Here is a 13,399-nt window from a genome sequence, read left to right on the forward strand (position 1 = left end):
CTGTGTCCAACGTTGAACATGGAAACAACACCTTTTTAGAAGTGTTTCTGCTTTTTAGATGGTGTTCACTGCATCCAAAAGCTAAAAGCCAAGCAACCCTACATGGGACTTCCAAACCAAATGATCCTTTACTCATCCCTCCTCCTTAGTCAGCAACAATGGTGTATGATACTTCAAATTTGGTCGAAATTGCCACTAGTTTTGATTTTTGATGAAACTGGTTTTCACTGGACAAGTCCAATCAGTACACACACACACATATATATAGTCGAGACGTGTGAAATTGAGATTAATTTCTATTCATTAAGACAACCCTTATATATAACCTTAGGTATGTTGCTGTTATTGCCCATAAGCACTTCACATTTCACACAAGAGAGCAAAAGAGAGAGAGAGAAGCATCCGGTAGTACTGTAGGTTCACTGATTGGGAAAGTCGACTTCGTTAATGGCAAGGCTAGGGTTAGGCCGTGTTGTTGGCAATCATGTTAGTGCCCTTTGTGCTTTTATACATGATGAACAAAACATATGTCTAGTGTTCAATTCAAAGAGAGGCTTGCCCCCATGATAAGAATTGCTGTTAGCGTCCCCAGTGGGGGTAAGGCTGCTTACATCTTATGCTTCCCAGACCCTGCTTTAGTGGAAACTTCGTGCATTGGGTCGTCCTCCTTTAAGATTTGTTGAATTGAGTTACAGATCATGACATGGGTATGATTTCGGATGCACAAAATGGTGTCAGGCTCTCAAGTCTCTACAAACACTGGTTTCTAATTTCACAAGTACTGCCATATCAATGTATTGCATTTAAAATTGAAAGTATTGCATTTTTTTTAAAAGGCATACACAGTAGTTTAAAATATGACGTAATTTTTTTTTCCTTTAGCTTCAAATATGAAGTGTTAAAACTATCATTAACAAAATTATTGCCTAGTGATTTATAGCAAAGGATGCTGTTGCTACGGGGAATAATGTTACAACATTTATACCAATGGCTTATTCATTATCAACCTATGTCTGTGAAGTTGCATTAATCATATCATATCATAGAGAAAATAAAGTTTTACCTATTTTCTGTGCACTTAGAAGTGCTTGCTCCATAGATCATATATTTTATTCAGTCTAAAAGGAATGGTGTAGTGATTCTGTCAAACTTTGAAAAAGGTCACGTTACATGTTTTTTGGTCCATGGTAATTTTGATTTCTTTGAGAGAAGCTTCAAAGCATCAATGGACACCCATGTATTTAGTTCTTTGAGTGGACAGTGGAGTCCATGTGAATGAATCTAATTTCTTGACAGATATGGAGAAACCAATTCAGTAATCAATTGGTTCATAAAACCATTGATGCTGTCTTTCTTCCTTGATGATATCATCACGAAGATGAAGATGTATTGGCTAAAAGCTACTCAAAGGTCCTAAAAAGAATGGTACACTTTATAAAGTGACTGGTCATTGCTTAATTTACGCCTATACTAAAGTGATCACTTCAAAGTATCAACATAAAAAATGTGAAGAAAATTTTATAATATAACTTTGAAATTAATTCATATTGATATGGCATTGGCGGTAGGTTGGGTTTTGAGAAATGACATATAATAATTCATGACATATAGTAGTTCACGTCATTATAAATAAATTGATTTCTAATTTCACAAGTACTGCCATATCAATGTATTGCATTTTTTTCCTTTGCTATCAATGTATTTTAAACTAATGTGTATGGCTTTTAAAAAAAATGCAATACTTTCAATTTTATTGCTTCTAAAATCTATATTTAGTTGTATTTGTTCATCTGAATGCAGGTGACCAGATGGTTTTCTTCCACCTGAATGTAATCGAAGTAATCGGGGTGTTGATGACATTCAAACCATTTCTTGCTTAATGATGAAGCTTTACTGCAAAACCAGGTTGGGTAAATGTCCTCAAAATGATTGTTTGAAGATGCAATACATTGTTGCATTCAATGCAAGGGTAGTAACCAACCAAATACTTCGATTATTTGATTAAAATCCTATTAATGTACCTGCAAATATACTCATTTGTTGTTGATGAAAAACTGTTAGCATACTACAGCATACGGATGAGATCTTTGTTATAGGAAGCATAGCATTGTTTGTTATTAGTAAGGAAAAAGTGTTACTATGTTTCCAAAAGAGTTTTGTGGTGGTGTTAATTTTACTGTTGTTTCCAAAATAAATGTGGATGAGTACAGATTGTTGCCTTCAAACATTACTGTTTTCACCCTTGATTTCTCTGGGTCTGGACTATCTGGAGGAGAGCATGTCACATTAGGGTGGAATGAAGTAAATGGCTGAGCAATTTAAATATTTCCTATTTTATAAAACAGTGTCTGTGTGAATGGAGTGTATGATGTCAGATGATCAAATGAGTTGCTCCAGTCAAATACATTCTTTGAGGATTGAAATTGCTGATGTATAATTTAAACCCTATTATTAACTAACAAGTTGTCTGTATTCAAATACACTAACAAGTTGTCTGTATTGAAATTTTTTTTTTCCAACCACTTCATGTGGAAAACATTTTCTCCAATTTTGAGAACTCTAGCCCACTTGCTCTGATCTTTTTTGTTTTCTAATTTTCTGTTTACTTACAGTATGTTTCTTTCTTATTTCTTTCCAGCAATTTGAGGTGGAATAAGTTGCAAGATGTCATTCCTCCTGAAATAGGTGAACTAAAGAGTCTAACCCATCTGTGAGTAATTTCATCATCTTTGAGGGTATTAGTTTTGTTGGAATTTTCTCATATTATTTATTCTATATACTATTAATGTGTTATAATGAATCTTATGCAGATACTTGAGTTTCAATAATTTCAAAGGAGAAATCTCCAAAGAATTAGCTAATCTTCCTTTGCTACGTTACCTCTATCTACATGAAAATCGTTTTATTGGGCGAATTCCACCAGAATTGGGCACTCTGCAACAACTCGGACATTTGTAAATTTCATGTTCTATTCCCTACAGTATTTGTATGCTTTACTATTTGTATCTCATTGCAGATAATCTCTCTGTGATAACATCTTAAGCTTGCTTTCATTGTAGGTACCTGGATCATAATCAATTTACTGGGAGAATCCCGGATGCATTCTATAAGCACACTTTCTTGAAAGAAATGTGAGTTTCTGTCTTCAATCAGTACAAGCAAATTGCAATTACCCAACACTAGGTGAAATGCTAATTGATTAAATGTTGTCACAGGTATATTGAAGGAAATGCTTTTCGGCCAGGTGTGAACCCTATTGGCGTCCACAATGTCCTCGAAGTTTTTGACACAGAGTTCTTGTTTTAGTCAAATCTTCCACATATTATTTACTCGTAGAATTGTTTCTTTTTGTTCTTGCTAAAACTAGGGTGTTTCAGTTTGAATTGGAATGTAGTTCTATAAATAGGATGTATATAATGTACACTAGTGTTTTGGGAAATTTAAGAAATTTTGGAAGTAGGTTGTTTGACAGTTTAGAAAGGTGTTGTTGGATTCTTTGGTTGTCATTATTTTGTGTGAACAATGTCTGGTGGAACACCATGGTGGGGATGTCTGGTTGTTTGACAGAAATTTAATAAATCGAATGTTAATGAATTATGTATTGTGTCGAATGTTAATGATTCAGTTAATTTGAGTGATGCTTTAAAATTATAGGTTTATTATGGATTGAATAAATTATTAGGAATTACAAGTGTATTGTTTTCCTGCTTTGGCGACCAATTTATTAGTCGCGACAAATAAATAATTTTTTTTCGCAAAAAATGACAATTGCCGACCAAGAGTTTTGGTCGCAAAAAATACATCTATTGCCGACCAAAATAGCTCTTGGTCGTGGAAACTCACTTTTGCCGACCAAAAGTTTTGGTCGCGAAAAGTAACAAATGGCGACCAAAACCTTTTTTGGTCGTGGAATGTCACAATTGGCGACCCTCCTTTTTGGTCGCGGAATGTCACAATTGGCCACTAAACTTTTTGGTCGTTGAATGTGATAATTGGCGACCAAACTTTTTGGTCGGGAAAATATCACTTTTCGCGACCAAAGTGTTTTAGCGACTAAATGAATTAGTCGCGGTAATGATATATTTCGCGACCAAAAATTTAGTCGGCAAATCCGACTTTTGCCGACCAACCAAAATTTTGGTCGCGAATTACTTTTGCCGACCCTCAATTGGCGACCAAAGTAGCGACCAAAAAATTTGGTCGCGGATAACTTTTGCCGACCAAAAATAGACTTTTAGCGACCAATTTTTTTGTTGCCAAAAGTGTTAATTCTTGTAGTGGTAGAGAGACTTTAGATAAAATCCTTAAAAATCAAAACCGTACTTTTGGTAGAGCCGGAATTGGATATAAACTTTTTTCAAAAGTAAAAAATGTCAAAAATGACTTTGTGTATGCATCTTCTAATCACTCTCATCTCATATGTCATTTTTGTGGAACAAAAGGTCATATTTCACCTTCATGTCCTATTAAAAGAAATCCTTTTGCTAAGATGAAAAAGATATGGGTCCCTAAGGACATCTCAAGAGTGTCAAATTCTAACTTTTATGGACCTAAGAAAAAATGGGTACCAATAGAGAAATTAAATTTTTGTAGGTATGTTTCAAGACAAAATCCAGTAACGATAGATGGTATCTCGACAGTGCATGTTCGAGGCACATGACTGGAAATAAAGCTATGTTCGCCACATTCCAACCAAAGGATGGAGGATATGTGACTTTTGGCGACAATAGCAAGGGTAAAATCATTGGTGTAGGAAGTATTGGTAAAAACCCCTCTCCTATTATTGAAAATGTTTTATTTGTTGAAGGTTTAAAACATAACTTGCTTAGTATTAGTCAATTATGTGATAAAGGTTATAGAGTTATTTTTGAGAAAACTCATTGCACTATTGAAAACACCCTAGAAAACAAAACTTTATTTATAGGTTATAGACATGAGAATGTATATGTGTTTGATTTGTATGATTTATCTTCTCATTTTAACATTAAATGTTTATCTGCTATAAATGATAATGGTTGGCTTTGGCATAGAAGATTAGGACATGCTCATTTTGATTTAATTTCTAAACTTTCAAAAAATGAATTAGTCATAGGTTTACCAAAAATTATTTTTGAAAAAGATAAACTTTGTGATGCATGTCAATTTGGAAAACAAACTAGAATTTCTTTTAAATCTAAAAATATCGTTTCAACTACTAGACCGCTTCAACTCTTGCATATTGATCTATTCGGACCATCTAGATCATTAAGTTTAGGAGGAAAATCTTATGCCCTTGTTTGTGTTGATGATTATACTAGATATACATGGGTATTATTTTTAGCACACAAAAATGAAACTTTTTATAATTTTTCAAAACTTTGTAAAAAAATTCAAAATGAGAAAAATCTTAATATTTGTAGTATTAGAAGTAACCATGGTAGAGAATTTGAAAATGAGGATTTTATTATGTTTTGTGATGATTTAGGAATAGATCATAATTTCTCAACCCCTAGGACTCCTCAACAAAACGGTGTGGTTGAAAGAAAAAATAGAACTCTTGAAGAAATGGCCCGTACTATGCTTTGTGAAAATAATTTGCCTAAATATTTTTGGGCGGAAGCTGTAAACACTGCATGCTATGTTATAAACCGTGCTATGATTAGACCTATTCTTAAGAAAACTCCTTACGAACTTTGGAAAGGTAGAAAACCTAATATTAGTCACTTGCGTGCTTTTGGTTGTAAATGCTTTGTATTAAATAACAATAAAGATAACTTAGGAAAATTTGATGCTAAATCGGATGAAGCTATATTTCTTGGTTATTCTATGTCTAGTAAAGCTTATAGAGTATTCAATAAAAGAACTCTACTTGTTGAAGAATCTGTGCATGTTGTTTTTGATGAATCTAACGATATTATTTCCAAGAATCTTGTAAGTAATGATATTGTAGAAAATCAACCAAGCATGGAAAGTATTTACAAAAAGGAAAATGAAGAAAATCCATTACGCGAACATGACGAAGAAATGATAATGGAGAAACTTCAAGAAATATATGCTCTTCCAGAAAATGACTCAAATCTACCAAAAGAATGGAAGTATGCTCATGGCCACCCCAAAGACCTCATCATAGGTGATGCGGCGGAAGGTATAAAAACTCGTTCCTCTGTTAGAAATATTTATGGTAACTTAGCATTTGTTTCACAAATTGAACCAAAATCATTTTTAGAAGCTGAAAATGATGAAAATTGGATTTTAGCAATGCAAAAAGAATTAAATCAATTTGAAAGAAATGAAGTTTGGTTTTTGATCCCTCGACCTAAGGATCATCCCGTTATTGGTACAAAATGGGTTTTTCGAAATAAAATGGACGAATCTGGAGTTGTTATTAGAAATAAAGCTAGATTAGTAGCTCAAGGCTATAATCAAGAAGAGGGAATTGATTTTGATGAAACTTTTGCACCAGTTGCTAGAATTGAAGCTATTAGAATGTTACTTGCTTTTGCGTGTTTTAAAAATTTTAAATTGTATCATATGGATGTTGAAAGTACTTTTTTGAATGGATATATTTCAGAGGAAGTCTATGTTGAACAACCTCCCGGTTTTGAAAATCATAAATACCCGGATCATGTTTTCAAACTTTCAAAAGCTTTATACAGCTTGAAACAAGCTCCTAGAGCATGGTATGAAAGATTGAGTAATTTTCAACTTGACAAAGATTTTTGTAGAGGAAAAATTGATACAACACTTTTTATAAAAATCAAAAAGGAAGATAGGCTAATTGTTCAAATTTATGTTGATGATATTATTTTTGGTGCTACTAATGAAAATTTGTGCAAAGAGTTTGCTAAAGACATGCAGGGTGAGTTTGAAATGAATATGATGGGGGAATTAAATTACTTTATTGGTCTACAAATTAAACAAACTAATGATGGAATCCATTTAAATCAAACGAAATATATCAAAGATCTACTCAAAAGGTTTGAAATGGAATCTTCAAAGCCTGCAGCAACTCCAATGAGCACATCGATAAAAATCGACAAAGATGAGCAATGTAAACCTGTAGATGAAAAGAAATATCGAGATATGATTGGTTCTTTACTCTATCTTACTGCAAGTAGGCCCGACGTAATGTTTAGTGTTTGTATGTGTGCACGTTCTCAATCCACACCGAAAGAGTCACATATCACCGCAGTCAAACGCATTTTCAGATATCTTGTCGGCACTCCAAATTTGGGATTATGGTATCCTAAGGGAACCACCTTTGAACTTTTTGGTTACTCAGATGCCGATTTTGCGAGATGTAAACTTGACTGAAAAAGCACTAGTGGCACTTGTCATTTTCTTGGACACTCACTCACTTCTTGGTTTTGCAAAAAACAAAACTCAGTGGCTTTGTCAACTGCTGAAGCAGTATACATTGCCGCCGTTGGGTGTTGTGCACAATTGCTTTGGATGAAACAACAACTTCAAGATTTTGGATTTCACTATGATCATATTCCTATAAAATGTGACAACACAAGTGCCATTAACCTTTCAAAAAATCCTATTCAGCACTCTCGCACTAAATACATTGAAATAAGGCATCATTTTTTGAGAGATCATGTACTTAAAGGTGACATTGAACTCAAATTTGTGCCTACAAATCGTCAATTAGCTGACATTTTTACCAAGCCTCTAAATGAAGAACAATTTTGTTATATTAGAACTGAACTTGGTATGATGAATACTCCAATATAGTGCTTATATTAAAATTTTTTTTAAAATAATAATAATAATAATAATAATTTAATAACAATAAATAATCAAATAAAATATTTCTAATAATAATTATAAATAATAATAATAATAATAAAATTATGTACATATATTTTCTCTCTCTCTCCGCTCCGTCTCTCACTCGCTCTCTCCTTTACTCTCTCTTTTTCTCTTTCTCTTGCTGTCTCGCTCTCCCCTTCTTCCTCATGCCCTCAGCCGACTCCATCTCCACCCTCACCATAGCCTACAACCAACTCCACCTTCCATCATCCACAAAATCATTCATCACTTTCATCACTATCACTATCCACCCAAATCCCTCACCAATCTTCCAAACTCCATCACTTCTCCACCCGAAATCTGCATCACCATCTTTACTGATTCATCAAGTTCCATCACCGATCCATCAAGATCCGTGACTGATCCATCAAGATCCATTGCCGATCTACACAAATTCGCCACCGATCTACCCAATCTTCTCCATTTCTTCCGATCATCAAGGTCATCACCGATCAACATGTCAAAATTCTTGTTGCATTGTGTTATATTTTTTTACTTGTTATATGTGTTCCAAATTCTCTTGGATTTAATAATGGTTGCTTCTACCTTGTCTGAAGAAATTATTTTTATTTTTATTTTTATTTTCTCTTTTTATGCTAGTGCACTTGGTGTAATTGTTTATGGCCGGATCTTAATGGCCCTTGGTATTATAGATTGGTAATTTGTTTCTTCAAATTTATGTAAATTTTAGTGCATTAATTCAGGGGGAGACTCATAAATTTTGAGATTAACAATCATTATAAATATATATATATATATATATATATAAAATGGCGTGTGTATATTCTGTGCATAATTTTAGGGGGAGTATATATACATATATATATTTTTTACTCCTTATCTGCCATACTCCTTATCTGCACCAACAAACAAATTTTTTTTTTGTGCAAAGACAGAATTAAAAAAATAATAATAATAATAAAAATAAATAAATAAATAAGAAAGAAATGCTCGAAATTTTATTTCAAAAAAGAAAATATTACTTAATTACATGTAAATTTTCAGAAGACTTCACAGATTTTTTCTTTTTCACTTCTCTCAACAACTTTTCATGAGCCTCTTTTACATGTCTCTCTCTATTTTCGATTTCTGTGAGTCTTGGCATTATCACCGTTGTATAATAATGCACTGCATTTTCCAACTGTGCATTTTTCCTTTTTAGCTCTTTCTTCTCCTTACACATATTCACTACTTGTTGTTTTAACAAGTACACCTCATCTCTCCATTGCTGATTTTCTTGAACTTTTGCTTGTAATCGTCGCGCCATATTGGAAACTGCAGTCATGGCTTGTGTACTAAGAGCCATAGTGTTATTAATAGCATCGAAATCATTTCGATTGCCAATACCACTAGAACCCTCATTTACAGGCATAGCATGTGCCTGCGTCACTGGTACTCTCTCATTTGCCTGCATTACAGGCACCTCATGTAGGTCCGACTCATTAATAGACAAGGTAAGGAATGACATGATTACAAAAGAAGCTAAAACAAATTTTTTTTCTCTCAAACACTTGATGATTTCGTATCTGTGCCTCTGATCTGTGTCACTTTTTATACACTTCATTGATCCATTACTCGATGCATATCTGCTATATCTGCTCAAATATTTTGTTTGTCAATATTTTCTGCGCTCGAGATGCTCCAAAATCCCCATAATGATTCCGACAAGACAGACGGCCTATTATTTTATTTTTGGCCACTTAGATTATTGTATCAAATGTGCTTGTTTCTTATCTTCATCTTTATTTTGATGATGTCAAAGGGGGAGAAAAAATATGATTTTGAAAATTATATGTTTGAAAATTATATGATTTTGAAAATTATATGTTTGAAAATTATATGTTGCAGGATTATCAAATATTTTGTCAATTTTATTTTGTGTCAAATTCATACAAATATTGCCATCATAAAAAAGGGGGAGATTGTTAATCATATTATTTAATTTTGATGATGTCTAAAATATTATTTGTAACAATTTGGATTTTTTTAATATACATATTATTTGACACAAAATATTATTTTTTTAAAAAATATATATATATTTGTTAAATATTTTAATAATAATATTTTTGAAAACTTTACTATTCACTTTTTGAAAATTTAGACTGATCACTATTCACTTTTTGACAAAATTAAAATTGATTAAAATGATTGATTGGTTGTATTATCTTGACAAATATGATATTAATGAGTTGTCTTCTTTTGACAAAAGTGATATATCCAAATGTGTAGTGGTAGGATATATTTAGTTTAAAATTTCTACAACATATACAATATTTTAAAGAGGACATATATTTTCAGATCCATTATAAATATTATTAAAGAGATTTTTCTGTATGCAAATATTTTATTAGAACATTATATATATAATGCATATAATATAAATAGAATACATCGCGTGCGCTATTAAACTTTTTACACTACATTGATTATATCATATCACACTACACTAAATTGATTATATCATACTATACTCAAACAGGAAGAAAAAGATAGAGTTATATATATGTATATGTATAAATATATATATATATACACTACAAAAAATTCGCTTTTTTGCGACGGTAAAATATCGTCGCCAATACCAAAAAAGCCGTCTCAAATGCTTTTTTGCGACGGTAAATAGCCTTTAGCGACGGTAGTAGGGGGGTCGCAAAAAAAGGGGTAGCTAAAGGTCTTTAGTGACGGTAAACGCCGTCGCAAAAACATTGGCGACGACAAAGATGCCTTTTAGCGACGGCAAAATGCTGTCGCTGTTAATGTGTAAAAATCTGAAGTTTTTGAGACGGCACTAAAATACCGTCGCTAATATGGTTATTTGCGACGGGAAAATACCGTCGCAAAAGGGTTTATTTGAGACGGTAAAAAATACCGTCGCTAAAACTGGTTATTTGCGACGGGTTTAATACCGTCGTTAATACTATTATTTGCGACAGAAAAGTGTGCCGTCTCTAAAGATATTATTTGCGACGGTGAAAGTACCGTCGCTAAAGGCCTTTTGTTCATATTGCCAATATCATTGGCGACGACTATGCTACCGTCGCAAAAACCTATTTCTAACAAAAAATGCAGTTTTAAAATTATTAAAAATATGCAAATTACCTGTATTAAATAAAAATAACTAAAAAAAATCGATAACTATATAATAATATAAAAATTCCTGTATATAAATAAAATTTCATCCTTAATTAAAGTATTCTTCCATTCATAACAACACATCATCAAAATTATCCAACCACATAATTTTGCAAAATACATACATAATGTTGTTCACAAATTTAAATAATGTAAATCAAAAATAAAAGTTTTCTTCATAAACAAAAGTCCGTCGCAATCTTCACACGGTTGCATTCCACAAGAAGCAAACTACTACTCAGGAAATATTTGAAAATAAAAAATAAAAATAATTAGTGACAATATAATTATGTATTAATATTTTAATTACAAAAAAAACATTAAAAATTATTTATTATATAATTACAAAGATAGTTAAGTAAATAATTTTGGCTAGATAGAAATTCGACCCTAACTCCCAAACCAGAAACCCGATTCGAGTCTAATCTTCTCCCACAACTCTCTCGTGCCTAGGCGATCATGTGTGCCAAGTTTCGTGCTAAACCGACCCCTTTTGGTGATTTTGGAGCGTCAACACCTCGAATTCAAGTTTCTTAAGGAACTAGTTTGCCTAGACCGAAATACGGCTCTAACTCCCAAACCGAGAAACCGATTAGAGTCCCGTCTTCTCCCACAAGTCTCTCGTGCCTAGGCGGTCATGTGTGCCAAGTTCCGTGCCAATCCGACCCCGTTTGGTGATTTTGGAACGTTAACACTTCGAATTCAAGTTTCTAAAGGGATTAGTTTGCCTAGAGTGAAATCCGTCTCTAATTCCTAATCCGGGAACCCGATTGGAGTCCCGTCTTCACCCACAAGTCTCTCGTGCTTAGGCGGTCGTGTGTGCCAAGTTTCATGCCAATCTGACCCCATTTGGTGATTTTGGAGTGTCAACACCTCGAATTTAAGTTTCTTAAGGAACTAATTTGCCTAAACCGAAATATGGCTCTAACTCCCAAACCGGGAAACCGATTGGAGTCCCGTCTTCTCCCACAAGTCTCTCGTGCCTAGGCGGTCGTGTGTGCCAAGTTTCGTGCTAATCCGACCCCATTTGGTAATTTTGGGGTGTCAACACCTCGAATTTAAGTTTCTTAAAGAACTAGTTTGCCTAAACCGAAATATGGCTGTAACTCCCAAACCGGGAAACCGATTGGAGTCCCGTCTTCTCCCACAAGTCTCTCGTGCCTAGGCGGTCGTGTGTGCCAAGTTTCGTGCCAATCCGACCCCATTTGGTGATTTTGGGGTGTCAACACCTCGAATTTAGGTTTCTTAAAGAACTAGTTTGCCTAAACCGAAATATGGCTCTAATTCCCAAACCGGGAACCCGATTGGAGTCCCGTCTTCTTCCACAAGTCTCTCGTGGCTAGGCGGTCGTGTGTGCCAAGTTTCGTGCCAATCCGACTCCATTTGGTGATTTTGGGGTGTCAACACCTCGAATTTAAGTTTCTTAAGGAACTAGTTTGCCTAAACCGAAATATGGTTGTAACTCCCAAACCGGGAAACCGATTGGAGTCCCGTCTTCTTCCACAAGTCTCTCGTGCCTAGGCGGTCGTGTGTGCCAAGTTTCGTGCCAATCCGACCCCGTTTGGTGATTTTGGGGCGTCAACACCTCGAATTTAAGTTTCTTAAGGAACTAGTTTGCCTAAACCGAAATATGGCTCTAACTCCCAAACCGGGAACCCGATTCGAGTCCCGTCTTCTCCCACAAGTCTCTCGTGCCTAGGCGGTCGTGTGTGCTAAATTTCGTATTAATCTGACCCCGTTTGGTGATTTTGGGCCGTCAACACCTCGAATTCAAGTTTATTAAGGAACTAGTTTGCCTAAACCGAAATATGGCTCTAACTCCCAAACCGGGAACCCGATTCGAATCATGTCTTCTCCCACAAGTCTCTCGTGCCTAGGCGGTCATGTGTGCCAGTTTTCGTGCTAAACCGACCCCTTTTGGTGATTTTGAGGTGTTAACACCTCGAATTCAAGTTTCTTAAAGAACTAGTTTGCCTAGAGTAAAATTCGTCTCTAACTCCTAATTCGGGAACCCGATTGGAGTCTCGTCTTCTCCCACAAGTTTCTCGTGCCTAGACGGTCGTGTGTGCCAAGTTTCGTGCCAATCCGACCCCAATTGGTGATTTTGGGGAGTCAACACCTCGAATTTAAGTTTCTTAAGGAACTAGTTTGCCTAAACCGAAATACGGCTCTAACTCCCAAACTAGGAACCTGATTGGAGTTCCGTCTTCTCCCACAAGTCTCTCGTGCCTAGGTGGTCGTGTGTGCCAAGTTCCGTGCTAAACCGACCCCTTTTGGTAATTTTGGGACGTTAACACTTCGAATTCAAGTTTCTTAAAGAACTAGTTTGCTTAGAGTAAAATCCGTCTCTAACTCCTGATCCAGGAACCCGATTGGAGTCCCGTCTTCTCCCACAAGTCTCTTGTGCCTAGACGGTCGTGTGTGCCAAGTTTCGTGTCAATCCGACCCCGTTGGGTGATTTTGGGACGTC

The 13,399-nt window shown here is 34.9% G+C and overlaps 1 protein-coding gene across 1 annotated transcript; it reads left to right on the plus strand.

Moving 5' to 3' along the window:
* Nucleotides 1–229: 229 nt before the first annotated feature.
* On the plus strand, nt 230–3,227 carry LOC145797347 (uncharacterized). The gene is made up of 4 exons (XM_082884241.1): nt 230–1,905; nt 2,639–2,710; nt 2,811–2,954; nt 3,060–3,227. The coding sequence occupies exons 1-4, from the start codon at nt 1,880–1,882 to the stop codon at nt 3,133–3,135; spliced, it is 318 nt and encodes a 105-aa protein (XP_082740367.1). The 5' UTR covers nt 230–1,879; the 3' UTR covers nt 3,136–3,227.
* The last annotated feature ends 10,172 nt before the right edge of the window (nt 3,228–13,399 follow it).

Source organism: Camellia sinensis, chromosome 8, assembly GCF_055761805.1.
Source record: "Camellia sinensis isolate YWXY chromosome 8, ASM5576180v1, whole genome shotgun sequence".
Lineage (NCBI taxonomy): Eukaryota > Viridiplantae > Streptophyta > Magnoliopsida > Ericales > Theaceae > Camellia > Camellia sinensis.